The sequence below is a fragment of the Garra rufa genome, chromosome 18 (genome assembly GCF_049309525.1).
Source record: "Garra rufa chromosome 18, GarRuf1.0, whole genome shotgun sequence".
Taxonomy (NCBI): domain Eukaryota; kingdom Metazoa; phylum Chordata; class Actinopteri; order Cypriniformes; family Cyprinidae; genus Garra; species Garra rufa.
In genome coordinates, this window is record NC_133378.1 from 28,919,308 (window position 1) to 28,933,345 (window position 14,038).

A 14,038-nucleotide genomic window follows, 5' to 3' on the forward strand; every position below is an offset into this window, starting at 1 on the left:
GGCGTGGTCAGTCGCTCAGCCGGTCTAATAGCTCTGTCTGCTTTTAGCTTACTCACAGTAGAATGGCGGCCGCTGCCTGCGGTCCTCGCGGCTGTCCGAGGGCTAATTCAGCCAAACCACACAAAGAACACCTTCGAAAAAGCCGGGATTCCCGTCGCAGACAAGCAGCGCTGTTGTTTCTCACCAATATATCTTTGGACGGACGACCGGTTTACAACCTAAGCAATGGAATCGTTGGCCCCAAGGAAGCCGAGAGCCGGTGTGTGGATGTCGGCGCGTTGGCGGTGACGGATCCCCCTCTGTCGACAACCAGCAGCTACGGAACCTTCACCCAAGTGTCATCCTCCATCAGCGGGGGAGCTGCGACCCCTCTTCCGAGGACTAACACTTGCCCTGCTCCTCTGAGCCCTCCTTCAGCATTTAATCAAGGAAGCAACGACGTTTTCACGGAGGATGGACGAACAGATCCTTTGTCAGTACAGGCACCCCCGCTTTCACCAACCTCTGGACCGCTGAATCTGGTTTTAGCATCCAGTAAATCACCCAGCCAGTTCCCCGGCTCTAATCCTGTGCCTGATCCCCGCCAAAGGTGAGTTTGGTTTTTGTCATTCAGGTTGGCAAACAATGACAGGCGTTATGACATTTATTCAGTGGCTGGTATTGTATGCATAAATTACACTATTCATAACAAATAATAGAGTAAATCTGTCATGCAACCTTCTTTTGTACAGGTGTTATTTGTCATAAACAATTCTTTATGAAACTACAGCCTGTTTGTTCCCAAATCGTATTAAGGTTTTGATTTCATGGGACACAATGTTTTATCTGGCCTGTTGTTTACCAATGTTTACATTCTATTGTGACTTTTGAAGCAGTGTTATAAACAGTAGCCTACGTTACAATACGAGAAACAAAACAAAACAAATCAATAAGGGGAATTACTGACTTCCGCCTTATTGTTTACAAGTTTCATTTTCATCTTTGCAGAGAGGTCTTGTTTTCTAGGCATGAGTTTGACAGGAAATATTTCTGCGACATTTTTGAGATCTGTTAAGATGAACAGGTCGGGTAGGAATCAAGGATTTCTGGTTTTGAATACCTAAAGGTTGCAGTTCTTCTGGAGTACTCTAAATGAAAAATGTTTGGGAAAATAAACCCAAAACCATAATGTGTATCTGTATTTTGTAAATCAGCTACATTGCTTTGCATCTCATGAGACATAATGTAACATGATAAATCTATTCTTGGTTATTTTTGAGCTGGACATGACAAAAGTAGGCCTAATAATTTGTAGTGCATCAGTCATTTGTTCGGTAATCCGACTATTTTGGTCGCAATGCATGTTTTTGATTAATTAAAAAGAATTTACTCATAATACTCATGCCTTCCAGAATCACATTTCAATAGGAACTGACTCGTATGAGTCATTTCTTCAATAATCGGACTGTTGGGGTCAGCGCTGTATGTTTTTTGAATCATTAAAAGAACTTGCTCATAAGAGTCATTCGTTCAGCAATCAGACTACTCAGATCGTGCCATAGGTTTTGAAACTCACTGAAGGAATCATTTATAAGAGTCATTCTTTCATGAATCTGTCTCCTTTGGGCAAAATTGAGGGTTTGCAAATGTGGTTTGTAAACAACAGCATTGATTGCATGGTTATGTACTACTGAATAGTTGTTCTGATAATTTATGCTGTCTAAATAACGGAAAAAATGTGTGAAAGCTGCTAAATCAAATAGAGAAGGACTTAGTAAGCAGGAAAGGGCACAATATTTTGACAAACTAAAGTCAATAGGTGGAAAATATACGCACAAGCAGTATTAAGATATTAGCCTAACATTTCACCTGCCTGACTGGAAATTATAAGAACAAACACCAATGTTGTCAAGATTCTTGCCCTGGAAATTGCCCTGGGTTAGTTTGGCCAACCACAAACAGCTTTTTGTTCCTCAGACGGTTTTTTGCACTCTTCTCCTTGATTTGTTATAACTTTTGGCAGTCTAGTGCTCCAAATGTTTTTCCCAGTCTGATTGATTAGTACAGCCCAAAACATGACAATAATTGACTATTTTCATCAGCAATAGTCAGCAAAATTAGCAAGTTCAGTGCAGCCAATATGGCTGATTGATGATGCATCGTGAAAACACTCTATTAAAAGACTTAAAATTAAAAGCCAAATAAGTCACTGTCTGATTGATCAAAGTTGTTAATTAATCATTAAGACTAACATAAATGTTTGACAGTTAGGCTATATGCAGGGTAATGAGTGAGCTCTTCATCCCATTTGCCTTCGCATTTGCGTTTAAAAGCCATTTGTAACTGTGACAACAGAGACAGTGATTAGGGAAACACATAGGACAGATGGAAGGTTCGTATGATGATAAGATATCACTGCTGTCAGAGTAGATAATAAAGGGGCTGCTGAATCAGTCAAAGAAGTGTAGCCTCAAGGCCATCAACCAGTCACAACAAGCTTTATCTGCCTGTAGGTGATGTTACTCATGTGAACCTCGCCTCATGATCTCACTGCAGTAGATATGCACATCATTTCCTGTTTGCCTTTCATCGCTCTCCTGTTTCGCTCTTCCATCTTTTTATGTAAGGTCTGCTGATGGACTGATGCTGGACGGGTGACCTTTAAGCCTTAGTTTATAGTCAAGGGATTAGGCTTTTGCTTCAATTTAATCCATCACAGTTTTTCTCTAAGCATATACAAATTGAAGTTGCATGTATTTATCTCTAAATTTGATTACATTCTTGTTGCAGGACACGTAACCTCTCTGGGTCTCCAGGGCCAAAGGTTTCCAAGAAGGTGCATTTCATCAAGAATATGAGACAGTATGACACTCGAGGGAGCAGGTGAGTTGGCGGGTGTGATTCATTTTGGAAATATTTTCCCTTTAGGAAGACCTGTATTTGTTTAGTTTTCTTTTTAAATAAATAGTCTGGTTATGTTACAGAAATTTAGACCAGGGGTTTTCAAGCTGTTACAAGCAGAGTTGCTTTTTGAGCCTGACAAATAATAACATGCATATAGTACCTTTGTAATAGTAATGTATTTACAGTTTCATATATTTTACATGCTTACATTAATTAATACATTACATATTAAAAGGACAGTTCACCTTAAAACTGATAATTGTGCCATTAATTACTCATCCTCATGTTGTTCCAAACCTGTAAGACCTGTATGAACCACTGATGTCCTACTACCTTTCTGGGCTTTGAACGTGGTAGTACTTTTGCTGTCTATGCAGGGTCAGAAAGCTATCGGATTTCATCAGAAATATCTTAATTAATGTTCCAAAGATCAACAGGTCTTACGGGTTTGAAATGACATGATGAGGATGAGTAATTAATGATACAATTTTAATTTTTGGGTGAACTATCCGTTTAATTTTATTTAATACATTTTAATAAAGGAGGACAATTAAACTTTTAACTAGATTCTTAACTTTAGTTTCAAGTTAACTTAATTTTGTTAATGCGTTTTGATTTATTAATTTATTTATTAATTTTGTTGAATTAATATTTTCATTTTATTTAACAATACTGTTTAATGCATTTGCTTTGTTTTATTATTTTTTAATTTTCAGAAATTAATTCAAAATATAATCTGCTCTTCTGTTAGGCCTGTCCTCTATTAGCATTTTCTTATCACTGACTTCTGATGGAAGCATTCAGATATTCCCATATAGGGCTTATGTCAGATAGGGTGAATATAAAAAATAGATGCTTGTAAAGTGGATGCTGGACTGTTTCTTCAGGCAGTAAAGTTCTTTGTTATATAACTGCAGTGTGCTCTCATGTTAAGTAAAACTGTGCAGCTTCAGACAGACTCTGTGATTCCTTAACTAACTTAATAACTGCGTAAGTACTCACTGAGATAATTCACTTAGGTTCTTCTTACAGACGAAATGGGGCATAGATGTGTGTCTGCCTATGCGGGGAACAACTGGGCTGAATTAAATCAATCTTGAATGGAACCTTATATAGCTTTGGCATCTTCTGAAGTAGAACTGCACCTTGGCAGGAACCATTAAAATGTAATGAAACTCAGTTACGTAAGATAAAAGCTTCCAAAAGTGTTTTTTTTTCCCAGATTCCTTCTCTTTCTCTCTCTAACTTACTTTCCTCTTCTGGTAAAAAGTGACATAGACCCAGCTGCATCTTTAGACTTTTGTATCCTTTATTGAATACAATACCGTAATAGAATATGACTTAGAGTTGAGGCCAAAAGTTTACATACACCTTGCAGAATCTGCAAAATGTTAATTATTTTACCAAAATAAGAGGGATCATACAAAATGCATGTTATTTTTTATTTAGTACTGACCTGAATAAGATATTTCACATAAAAGACTTCTACATATAGTCCACAAGAGAAAATAATAGCTGAATTTTAAAAAAATACCCTGTCCAAAAGTTTACATACACTTTTTTTTTTTTTTTTTTTAAGTGATAGTTATTCATGAGTCCCTTGTTTGTCCTGAACAGTTAAACTTCCTGCTGTTCTTCACAAAAACACTGAGGACAACTGATTACAGAAGTATTACAAAAAGTTCAAATGCTCACTGATGCAGAAGGAAACACAATGCATTTTGTTGGGGGTGAAAACTTTTGGAATTTGAAGATCACTGTAAATGTAACTTATTTTTTGTTCTGGGAAACATGTAAGTATCTTCTATAGCTTCTAAAGGGCAGTACTAAATTAAAAAATATATAATATTCAGGCAAAATAAGAAAAATGAACACATCTTCATTCTGTTCAAAAGTTTACACCTCCAGCTCTTAATACATTGTTTTTCTTTCTGGAGCATTTGGACCTTCTGTAATAGTTGCATATGAGTCCCCCAGTTGTCCTCAATGTAAATAGATGGATCTCAAAATCATACAGTCATTGGAAAGGGTTTAAATACACAAAAAGGCTGAAAACCAGAAGGATTTTTCTAAAAAAAAAAAAAAAAAAAAAAAACAACAACAGGCAGTTTGACTGTTCAGGACAAACAAACAGTATTAAGATTAACAAACAATAAACTTTTGAACCAGGTCCTTTTTATAAATTCAACTATTATTTTCTCTTGTAGACTATATGTAAACCCCTTTTATGTGAAATATCTTATTCATGTCAGTACTAAATAAAAAATAACATGCATTTTGTATGATCCCTCATATTTTGGTAAAATAATTACAGTTTTCGCAGATTCTGTGTGTGTGAAAACTTTCGACCTCAGCTGTATATACAAACGTGATGAATTTTGCAGATTAAGGAAATAAAAATAAATAAACAATGCAGATTCCCCTTTCAAAAAAAGAAGTGTTATTTTCTGATCTGACTTTATGTTCCTACATATTACACAGACGTTTATCCAACATGCATTACATCATCAACCATGAAATCACACCTTCACTCATGTGCACATTCGCCTCCAGCCTCATGACATCAGCAGTGATGTTATATGGACCCTTCGACCTCATTGAGCACATCCTGTGTCACAAGCTGCTGACCTGTTAATTGTGACGATCCTCAGCCCCCTGGGAAATGTGACATAGTTGTTGTAATTAGAATTGGTCATGCTGACCAATCTGCTATGACACAGAAAGCTACATGCTGCTTTAAATTGAGTTTTTTGATTGACTTTTTGGTTTATTTTGTCACCTATGTCATTCCAGTGCCATATGATCTCCCATTTGCTTTGTGCTGCATGCTGTTGTGACCCACATCGACTTATGTGGTGTAAACATGGCTGGTGTACTGTGATGGTTTGATGTTTAGGTGACTGATGTTGTCTGTTCTGTGTGCACTTGCCATTTGTGTCCTGCAGGGTTGTGCTGATCTGTGCCAAGAGATCCCTGTGTGCTGCTTTCTCTGTATTGCCCTATGGAGAGAGTTATCACATCAGGTACAAAGCCACCACAGTCAGCCAAACAACTCATTTCATATCATACATACCCATACATGAGGGATAGACAAATCAGCTGTTCTTTTCTTTTCTTTCTGGTCTTTGAAATGTTGGATTAAATTAAATTTGGATTAGTTAACTGATCTGAAAAAAAAAAAAATCCTGATAATTTACTCACCCTTATATCATCCAAGATGTTCATGTTTTTTTTTTTCTTCAGTCGAAAAGAGGAAAAGAAAGACATTCCAGGATTTCTCTCCATATAGTGAACGTCAGTGGTGCTCCACTGGTTGAAGGTGCGAATTGCAGTTTTAATGCAGCTTCAAAGGGCTGTACATGATCCCAGTCGAGGAATAAGGGTCTTATCTAGTGAAACAATCGGTCATTTTCTAAAAACATGAACATTTATGTACATTTAAACCACAAATGCTGGTCTTGCACTAGCTCTGTGATGTGCATACATTACAAAATCATGATAGAAAAGTCAGACATGGTTAGTTCTTTGTCTGTGAACTTCGGTTCAAAAATCTAGTCTAGGGCAAAAAACTCTTCTCATTTACTCCACCAACTTCGAAATCATCCAACATCGTTTTACCTTTTTTTGTAAAGGGCGTTTGACGTTCTTTGCACATTCACTTTGTAAACACTGGGTTGGTACTTCCGCCTACGTCACACATGCATGAGGTCAAGGAAAGGCAAGACGTATATTTGTGGTTAAAAAGTGTATTTTAATTTTTTTAGAAAATTATCAGTTTACATAAGACCCTTATTCCTCGTCTGGGATCGTGAAGAGCCCTTTATAGCTGCATTGAAACTGAAGTTTGGACCTTCAACCTGTTGACTCCCATTGCAGTCCACTATATGGAGAAAAATCCTGGAATGTTTTCCTCAAAAACTTTAATTTCTTTGAACTAAAAGAAAAACATGAACATGTTGGATGACTTAGGGGTGAGTTAATTTTTATTCTGGAAGTGAAATATATTTAATGATTATATTTTTTTTATGAAATATATTTAAATTATTCATTAAACATGGAAGAAAATGTCTTGAGTGATTTTCACAAAGCTGGATGGTCAGTGTGGAAACTGCACTGATGTTTTCAAATAAATTGTAAAAATGTGGGGTCAGTAAGATATTATATAAAAAAAATAAGACATTTATTCAGCAAGGATGCATTAAATTGATAAAAATTCAGTTTCAAATAAATGTTGTTCTTTTGAACTTTCTATTTATCAAATAAGCCTGAAAAAAAAAAAAAATCCAGGTTTCCACAAAAATATTCACAGTTTTTAACATAATATTTAGAAATGTTTTTTAGGAACCAAATTAGCACATTAGAGTTATTTCTGAAGGATTATATGAATAAATCACAGGAATAAATTGCATTTCAAAATATATTAAAACAGAAAACAATTCTTTTAAATTGTAGTAATATTTCTCAACATTACTGCTTTTACTGTATTTTTGATCAAATAAATGCAGCCTTGGTGAGTATAAGTGACTTCGTTCAACATTAAAATAATCTTACCAACCCCAAAATGTTTCTTAATGGCACGGCAGAAAAATGTAATAATTTAATGAAGTTAGTAGTAATAATTAATGAAAACCTAAATTAAATTTTTATATGTGAAAAACCTCAATTTTATGTGGATGTCTGGGAAAATAATTAAATAATAAACATATATGATATGGCTCCTTTAATGTAAGATTTATATGTACATAAATGTTGTACATGAATAATGTGTCATCCAGCTTTGTGCAGGACTCCAAGTGAGTGATTAGATTTCAGTTTTGGCAGTCCAGAGATCAGTGATTTGTCCACCTGTCATAAACCCAATCACATCATTCACAGTAATAGGATGTATTTTTTATTTGCTTTTTATTTAGTCAATGTGCTGTATCACTTCCTAAAGAAGTGCTGCTGTATCATTTTAACTCTGACTCTGTTGATGTCTTTTGCACCAGGCAAACAGCAATAAGAATTCTTTATCTCAGTATCTGAATAAAAGAGATAATTTCAGTAAAGGAAAATGTTATTAAATTCTAACTATTAATAATATATCTACCCTCTGCAGTGACTCTAAACTAGAAGCCCAGCGACAGAGACACTCTTCTGGTGGTCCAGTTGATATGGTCCCTGGACTGGAAGGAGTGGAAGTAGACTTTGGAAAGGTATTCCTTTTAAGAAGATTGAGCAAAGGCATGATTATGTGCCCTAGAAACCACCTTGTTTGTTTATTTGCTGGTGTATTACTATCTGTTTTAAAGCGTAATTGTGCAAAGTGCAGTACTGGGTCACTGGGTGTGTATTTTGCGCAATGTATATGTTTGTGTTTATGCTGATAGCCCTGGAATGTTTTGCGTTGCAGACGGTATCATATGCTAGTTTTCTGCTTCCAACTAATGCCTTGGTCAGGCAGAAGAGCAGCGGCCCACCAGACATCAGTACAGCTCAGACGACAATATCTCGCAACCGTATTAACGGGCAGAAGAACTTCACACCTTCAAGAATCAACAGCACAGTTGGACAAGATACTGGTGTGTTACATGGTCAAATACACACATTATGTACAGTAAAAACTATAATATTGTGAAATATTATTACAATTTAAAACAACAGTTTTCTATTTTAATATATTTAAAAATATAATTTATTCCAGTGATAGCAAAGCTGCATTTTTTAGCATCATTACTTTAGTCCTCAGTGTCACATGAGCCTTCAGAAATCATTTTAATAAAATGATTTGCAGCTGAAGAAACATTTCTTATTATTATGAATGTTGAAAATAGTTGAAAACAGTTGAGGTCAAAATTTACACCACACTTTCAGAATCATAAAAATGGTAATTATTTGACCAAAATAAGAGGGATCATACAAAATGCATGTTGTATATTTAGTACTGACATGAATAAAATATTTCACATAAAAGATGTTTACATAATATTCCACAAGAGAAAATAATAGTTGAATTAATCAAAATGACCCGATTCTTAAAACTGTGTTGTTACCTGAATGATCCACAGCTGTTTTTTTGTTTAGTGATAGTGTTTCCTTCAGGTCCCTTTTTTTGTGTATTCGAACCCTTTCCAACAATGACTGTATGATTTTGAGATCCATCTTTTCATACTGAGGACAACTGAGGGACTCATATGCAACTATTACTGAAGGTTCAAATGCTTACTGATGCTCCAGAAGGAAAGAAACATACATTAAGAGCGGGGGGTGAAAACTTTTGGACCATTTAGTACATCTTTTTTCATTTAGTACTGCCCTTCAGAGGCCACAGAAGATAGTTACATGTTTCCTAGAAGACAAAATAAGTTACATTTACCCTGATAGTCAAATTCAAAATGTTTTCACCCCCCGCCAAGTAAACTTTTGAACTGTTAGTACTAAATAAACAATTTTGTATGATCCTTCTTATTTTGGTAATATAATTAACATTTTTAATGATTACGAAAGGGGGTGTAAACTTTTGACTTTGATAAATGGAAAGTCACCATTTATTTGAAATAGACTTTACTGTCACTTTTGATAAATATAATGCATCCTTGCTAGTAGAAGTATTAATTTCTAATAAAAAAATGTGTTTAATGTTGTAACTCTTTCTAGGCGTGGACGAGCTATCAGACTATGACCCCAATTTACTCAGTGACCCCCAGTGGCCTTGTGGGAAGCACAAGCGAGTCTTAATTTTTGCATCCTACGTGGTAAGCTCCTTGACTGAACAGTTTTAATAATCCCTTCTAGAATGATGCCAAAGAAAAGGCTTTGCAAGGACATCTGAGTTGCATTACAGCATGATAGCGATTCATAATCCTTGAACCCAGCTTATGACCTATATCAGGCCACATCAGCATGTCATATGATAACCCTAAGGGCTCAGTATGGTCTAACAACTAAAGGCTTGAAGTGTGATATCTTGTGTATTACAGCTGACTAGGCTTCAGCTGTAAAAGTTCAATGCTCGCAACCACAATTGTTTTAGTAGCCGTAAAACTCATACTTTTTTTTTTATGACATCTATAATAAGACTCTCCTTGTCCCCTAGACAACGGTTATTGAGTATGTAAAACCGTCTGACTTGAAGAAAGACATGAACGAGACATTCAAGGAGAAGTTTCCTCACATAAAGCTGACACTCAGCAAAATCAGAAGGTAAAGTCATTTTTATGTAAAATAAAATAGTTAAAGACCTCACTTATGTTACTTTATACCATGTCTGTTAGGAAATTTAATTGTGAACATTCATTTCATATGTTTCTATGTTTAGATCTACCATTATTTTGGTAATCGAGTAATCAGTCAATTATTCTGACGATTAATCGAGTATTCTGATAATTACATATATTTTTCTGGTAATAAAGATGGACCTAAGCAAACAATAGCCTTTAAAATAACTTAAAATACATATAATAGCAATGAGGCAATAATAATAATTATTATTTGTAAAGTAAAGCGTAAAGTATCAAAGGGCAAAAATCATATGGTTTCATTGAACAAAACTTTTAAAATGCATAATGTAATATATAAACAATAGAACTAATGTGCATTATTCATTATAACAAATGCCTGCAGAGGGTGCCACCAGCCTGACAATTGTTTCATTGCTATTATATATGTATTTGGAGTCATTTCAAAAGCTATTGTTTGCTTAGGTCTATTTTTATTACTTAAAAAATATTATAATATAATTAATTGTCAGTAAGCAGACCAATTACTCAATTACCAAAATAATCATTAGTGACAGCCCTAATTTTAATACTGTACATTGTAATGCCTAAATTGTTGTGCTGTCAAATCGATTAATCATAATTAATCGCATCCAAAATAAAAGTTTACATAATATATGCATGTGTAGTGTGTATATTTATATGTAAATATAAATACACATAAATGTGTTATTTAGGAAATATATTATGGAAACACAAACTTTTATTTTGGATGCGATTAATCACGATTAATCGTTTTGACAGCACTGTTAAATTTGCTTTAAGGCTATTAGTTTTATTTCCAATGTTTTTTTTAAGACAAAATTGTATTGAATTGAATTTTAATATTGACCATTTTCATTTATCGGCTACTGCTTATCGACTTATTGTATCAGCCAGGAATTTTCTAAGCACATCCATAGTTTAATAGAGAATATGTGAACACAGGAAATAAATAGTGCCCATTTAAGCTATTTTTATGGGCTCTTTTAGCACATATCACCTTATGTACATTTTAGATTTGGTTGAATGAATTAACATACAACATGGGCATGTTGTAAATTCATAATTTTAATGTCCACCACAGTTTGAAAAGGGAGATGCGCTCAGTGAGCGAGGAGTGTGCCCTGCAGCCGGTTACCATAGCGATGGCTTATGTTTACTTTGAGAAGCTGGTTCTGCAAGGCAGGCTGAACAAGCACAACCGAAAGCTGGTGTCTGCCGCTTGCGTTTTATTAGCTGCCAAGATCAGCAGCGACCTCAAGAAACAAGAGGTCAAGCAACTAATCGACGTAAGTATCTTACTGCTTTGGATGTTCATTTAATTCAGAGACTTGACCGTTCTTCGTGTGTATATGCTTCATGTGTTCTTGGGGATATGATTTATGTACTTACTTTCTCTCTCCTACCTATTTCTTCTTTTTTCCCATCTGCCTGACCCTGAATAGAGGTTGGAGGAGCGTTTCCGAATAAATCGCAAGGAGTTGATTTCCCTGGAGTTCACGGTTCTGGTTGCCTTGGAGATGGCACTCTACCTCCCAGACAGCAAGGTCATGCCTCACTATCGCAGGCTTGTGCAGCAAGGCTGATTTAGAGAGGGTCTTTAAAGAGATAGTTCACCCAAAAAATGAAAATTCTGTCATTTACTCACCCTGATATTGTTCAAAACCTGTCTTCAAAGATTTTCTTTATTCTGCAGAACTCAAAAGAAGATTTTGTGAAAATGTTGGTGTCCAAACTGTTTGGTTACTGTTGACATCCATTGTAGGGACACATAAGAAAATATTTTTAAATAATTTTAGGAACCAAACGCTTACCATTGGCTTCCACTGTATGGACTAAAACACTAAAATCTTTCTCAAAATATCTTCATTTACTGTATGTTCCTGAGAAAAAACTAAGTTGTACAGGTTCAACATGAGGATGAGTAAATGACAGAATTTTCATTTTGGGGTGCACTGTCGCTTTAAGAGCTGCCTGTATACAAGAGAGACGATGCTCTTGTCTTATGGCAGTTCTGGAAGGTTATTTGTATTTATTGATTTAAAGTGATCAGTGGATTGATTATTTTCTCTCAGCTACGTACAGCGGTCTCGGCACTCCATCTTCACTTGTTTACGTCCTCCATGGAACTGATTTTATAAATCAAACACATTTAGAGAGAGGCTTACTTTAAGCACTGATCATTTGTTTCTTTTTATTATTATTTTTTTAATACCGCAAATGCTTATTAACCACCATTTATCAAAGCTTTTTCTTATGCACCACTTTATTTATGCAATATTTTATTTATGGACTTTAATTTTATTAGAACTCATAATTTATGAATACGGAATATATTTTAATGACTCTTCACATAGGTGTTTTTTTTTATGAGTTTTGGGGTATGTGTGGCATTCCGATGCGTATCCAGCCAGGCACTCTATGTTAGAGATGACATTTAACGGCACAATAATTGTGCTTTTATTTCTCTTTCTCTCTCTCTTTTTTTGTAAGTCATCTAACATTCACCAACTTGACTGTGGTTTAATAGTTCTTTGAGACATGCCACAATGAATTTTAGGTAGCGTTGAATGTAGAAGAATATGAATATGTGAGTGCCATTTTAAACAGTTAATCAAATGTTTAGAGAAGCGGAACCGTTTACCACTTGTCTTTTCTTATAGATGCAAGTGTTTTGTCTTGACACAGATTATTATTTATAGATTTCTCTTCTTATGGTTTCAGTACACAGCTGTGACAAGTACAGTGATAAAATGTTTAACTTTTAGCATCCTATTTATCTTATGTGCAACACTGAGCACATTTCAAATGGTACAGTAGGTTTTTACAAATAACTCCACTTCTGTATATTAAACTGTTGTGTATTTGGTCACAGAGGAAATGCCACCTTCCTTGACCGAGTGAGTCTGTTTTGTGTTGTGCAGTGTTGAATATGACCTAACCTTTCTGAATCTTTGTGGTTAGTGTTCATACAATATCGTCTTATCTCTCTATTCTTCTTTGGGAATGTTTATACACCATAGGAGTGGCCTATGTTTACTTTCAGAACTTGGACAGTATCACAGTGTGCAGCATTACCAGAAATATGCAACATTGTTTTTACATCTGATTTCTGTAGCCACAACTGATTTTCTTCGAATGAGAAGCACATAGCTACCATCTAGTGGTGGTCTTTTAAACAAGATGGCTGTGTATGGTGCATTTGCTTCTTTCCCTCAGGGATTCAGCCTGGTTGAAATTCACATTGCTGAGACAAATGATCAACTATGAGAGGGTAATTGAATTGGAGAGAACTGTGGGTAATCATATATCATATCTTCACTGAGCGTTGAAGAATGAAGTGCCTTTTCTATTACATTTTGTCAGTACGGTTCTGCTGCCATACCATTTTTCACACATCTTGTCTCTTGAATCTTTTTGATACCGAGTAATCATACACCTTGACGTGTTATGAATGTGACTGTAGATCCGGTTGCAAAACCGCACGACCTGTTGATTGAAATCTCACTGTATGTGAATACATTCACTCCTGTGATACTGTCGCGGAAGCTTTGAGGATGTGAAATGGTACAAGCACTGTGAGGGAATCCTTCTGCATGAGAATAATGTGTTTTTGTGAGCGTGTTTGTGTCTGAATTTCCAAAAGATTTATTTTTCAAAATTGTCTATTTTAGCAGAATGATGCGAGGATAGTTTGCACTGCTTGATTTAACACCAACAGGGTTAACACTGAACCAAAAACCACTGTATGTCAGTGTTTCTTAGGCGGTGTGAGCTAGGCTTTCGTTTGGACTGAGCTGTTCACAGGGTCCTATCTGTTGTGCTGTGTAGATGCTGTGTTTTTGTCGTTTTTTTCTATTTGCATTTATAAAGATGTTTTTAATTGTTTCATTTGTCTGTGAAGTTTTTGACAAAAA

At 35.4% G+C, this 14,038-nt stretch overlaps 1 protein-coding gene across 2 annotated transcripts; it reads left to right on the forward strand.

Annotated features, from left to right (window-relative positions):
- The first annotated feature begins 36 nt into the window (after window positions 1-36).
- On the forward strand, window positions 37-13,968 carry cables2a (Cdk5 and Abl enzyme substrate 2a). Of its 2 annotated transcripts, XM_073822986.1 has the most exons (9): window positions 37-589; window positions 2,770-2,862; window positions 5,829-5,906; window positions 7,982-8,078; window positions 8,276-8,444; window positions 9,520-9,617; window positions 9,959-10,065; window positions 11,206-11,410; window positions 11,567-13,968. In XM_073822986.1, exons 1-9 carry the CDS (start codon window positions 63-65, stop codon window positions 11,705-11,707), a joined length of 1,515 nt encoding a protein of 504 aa, XP_073679087.1. In that variant the 5' UTR covers window positions 37-62; the 3' UTR covers window positions 11,708-13,968. The 2 variants fall into 2 exon arrangements, with proteins under 2 accessions (XP_073679087.1, XP_073679088.1); XM_073822987.1 differs by lacking the exon at window positions 5,829-5,906.
- Window positions 13,969-14,038: the final 70 nt, after the last annotated feature.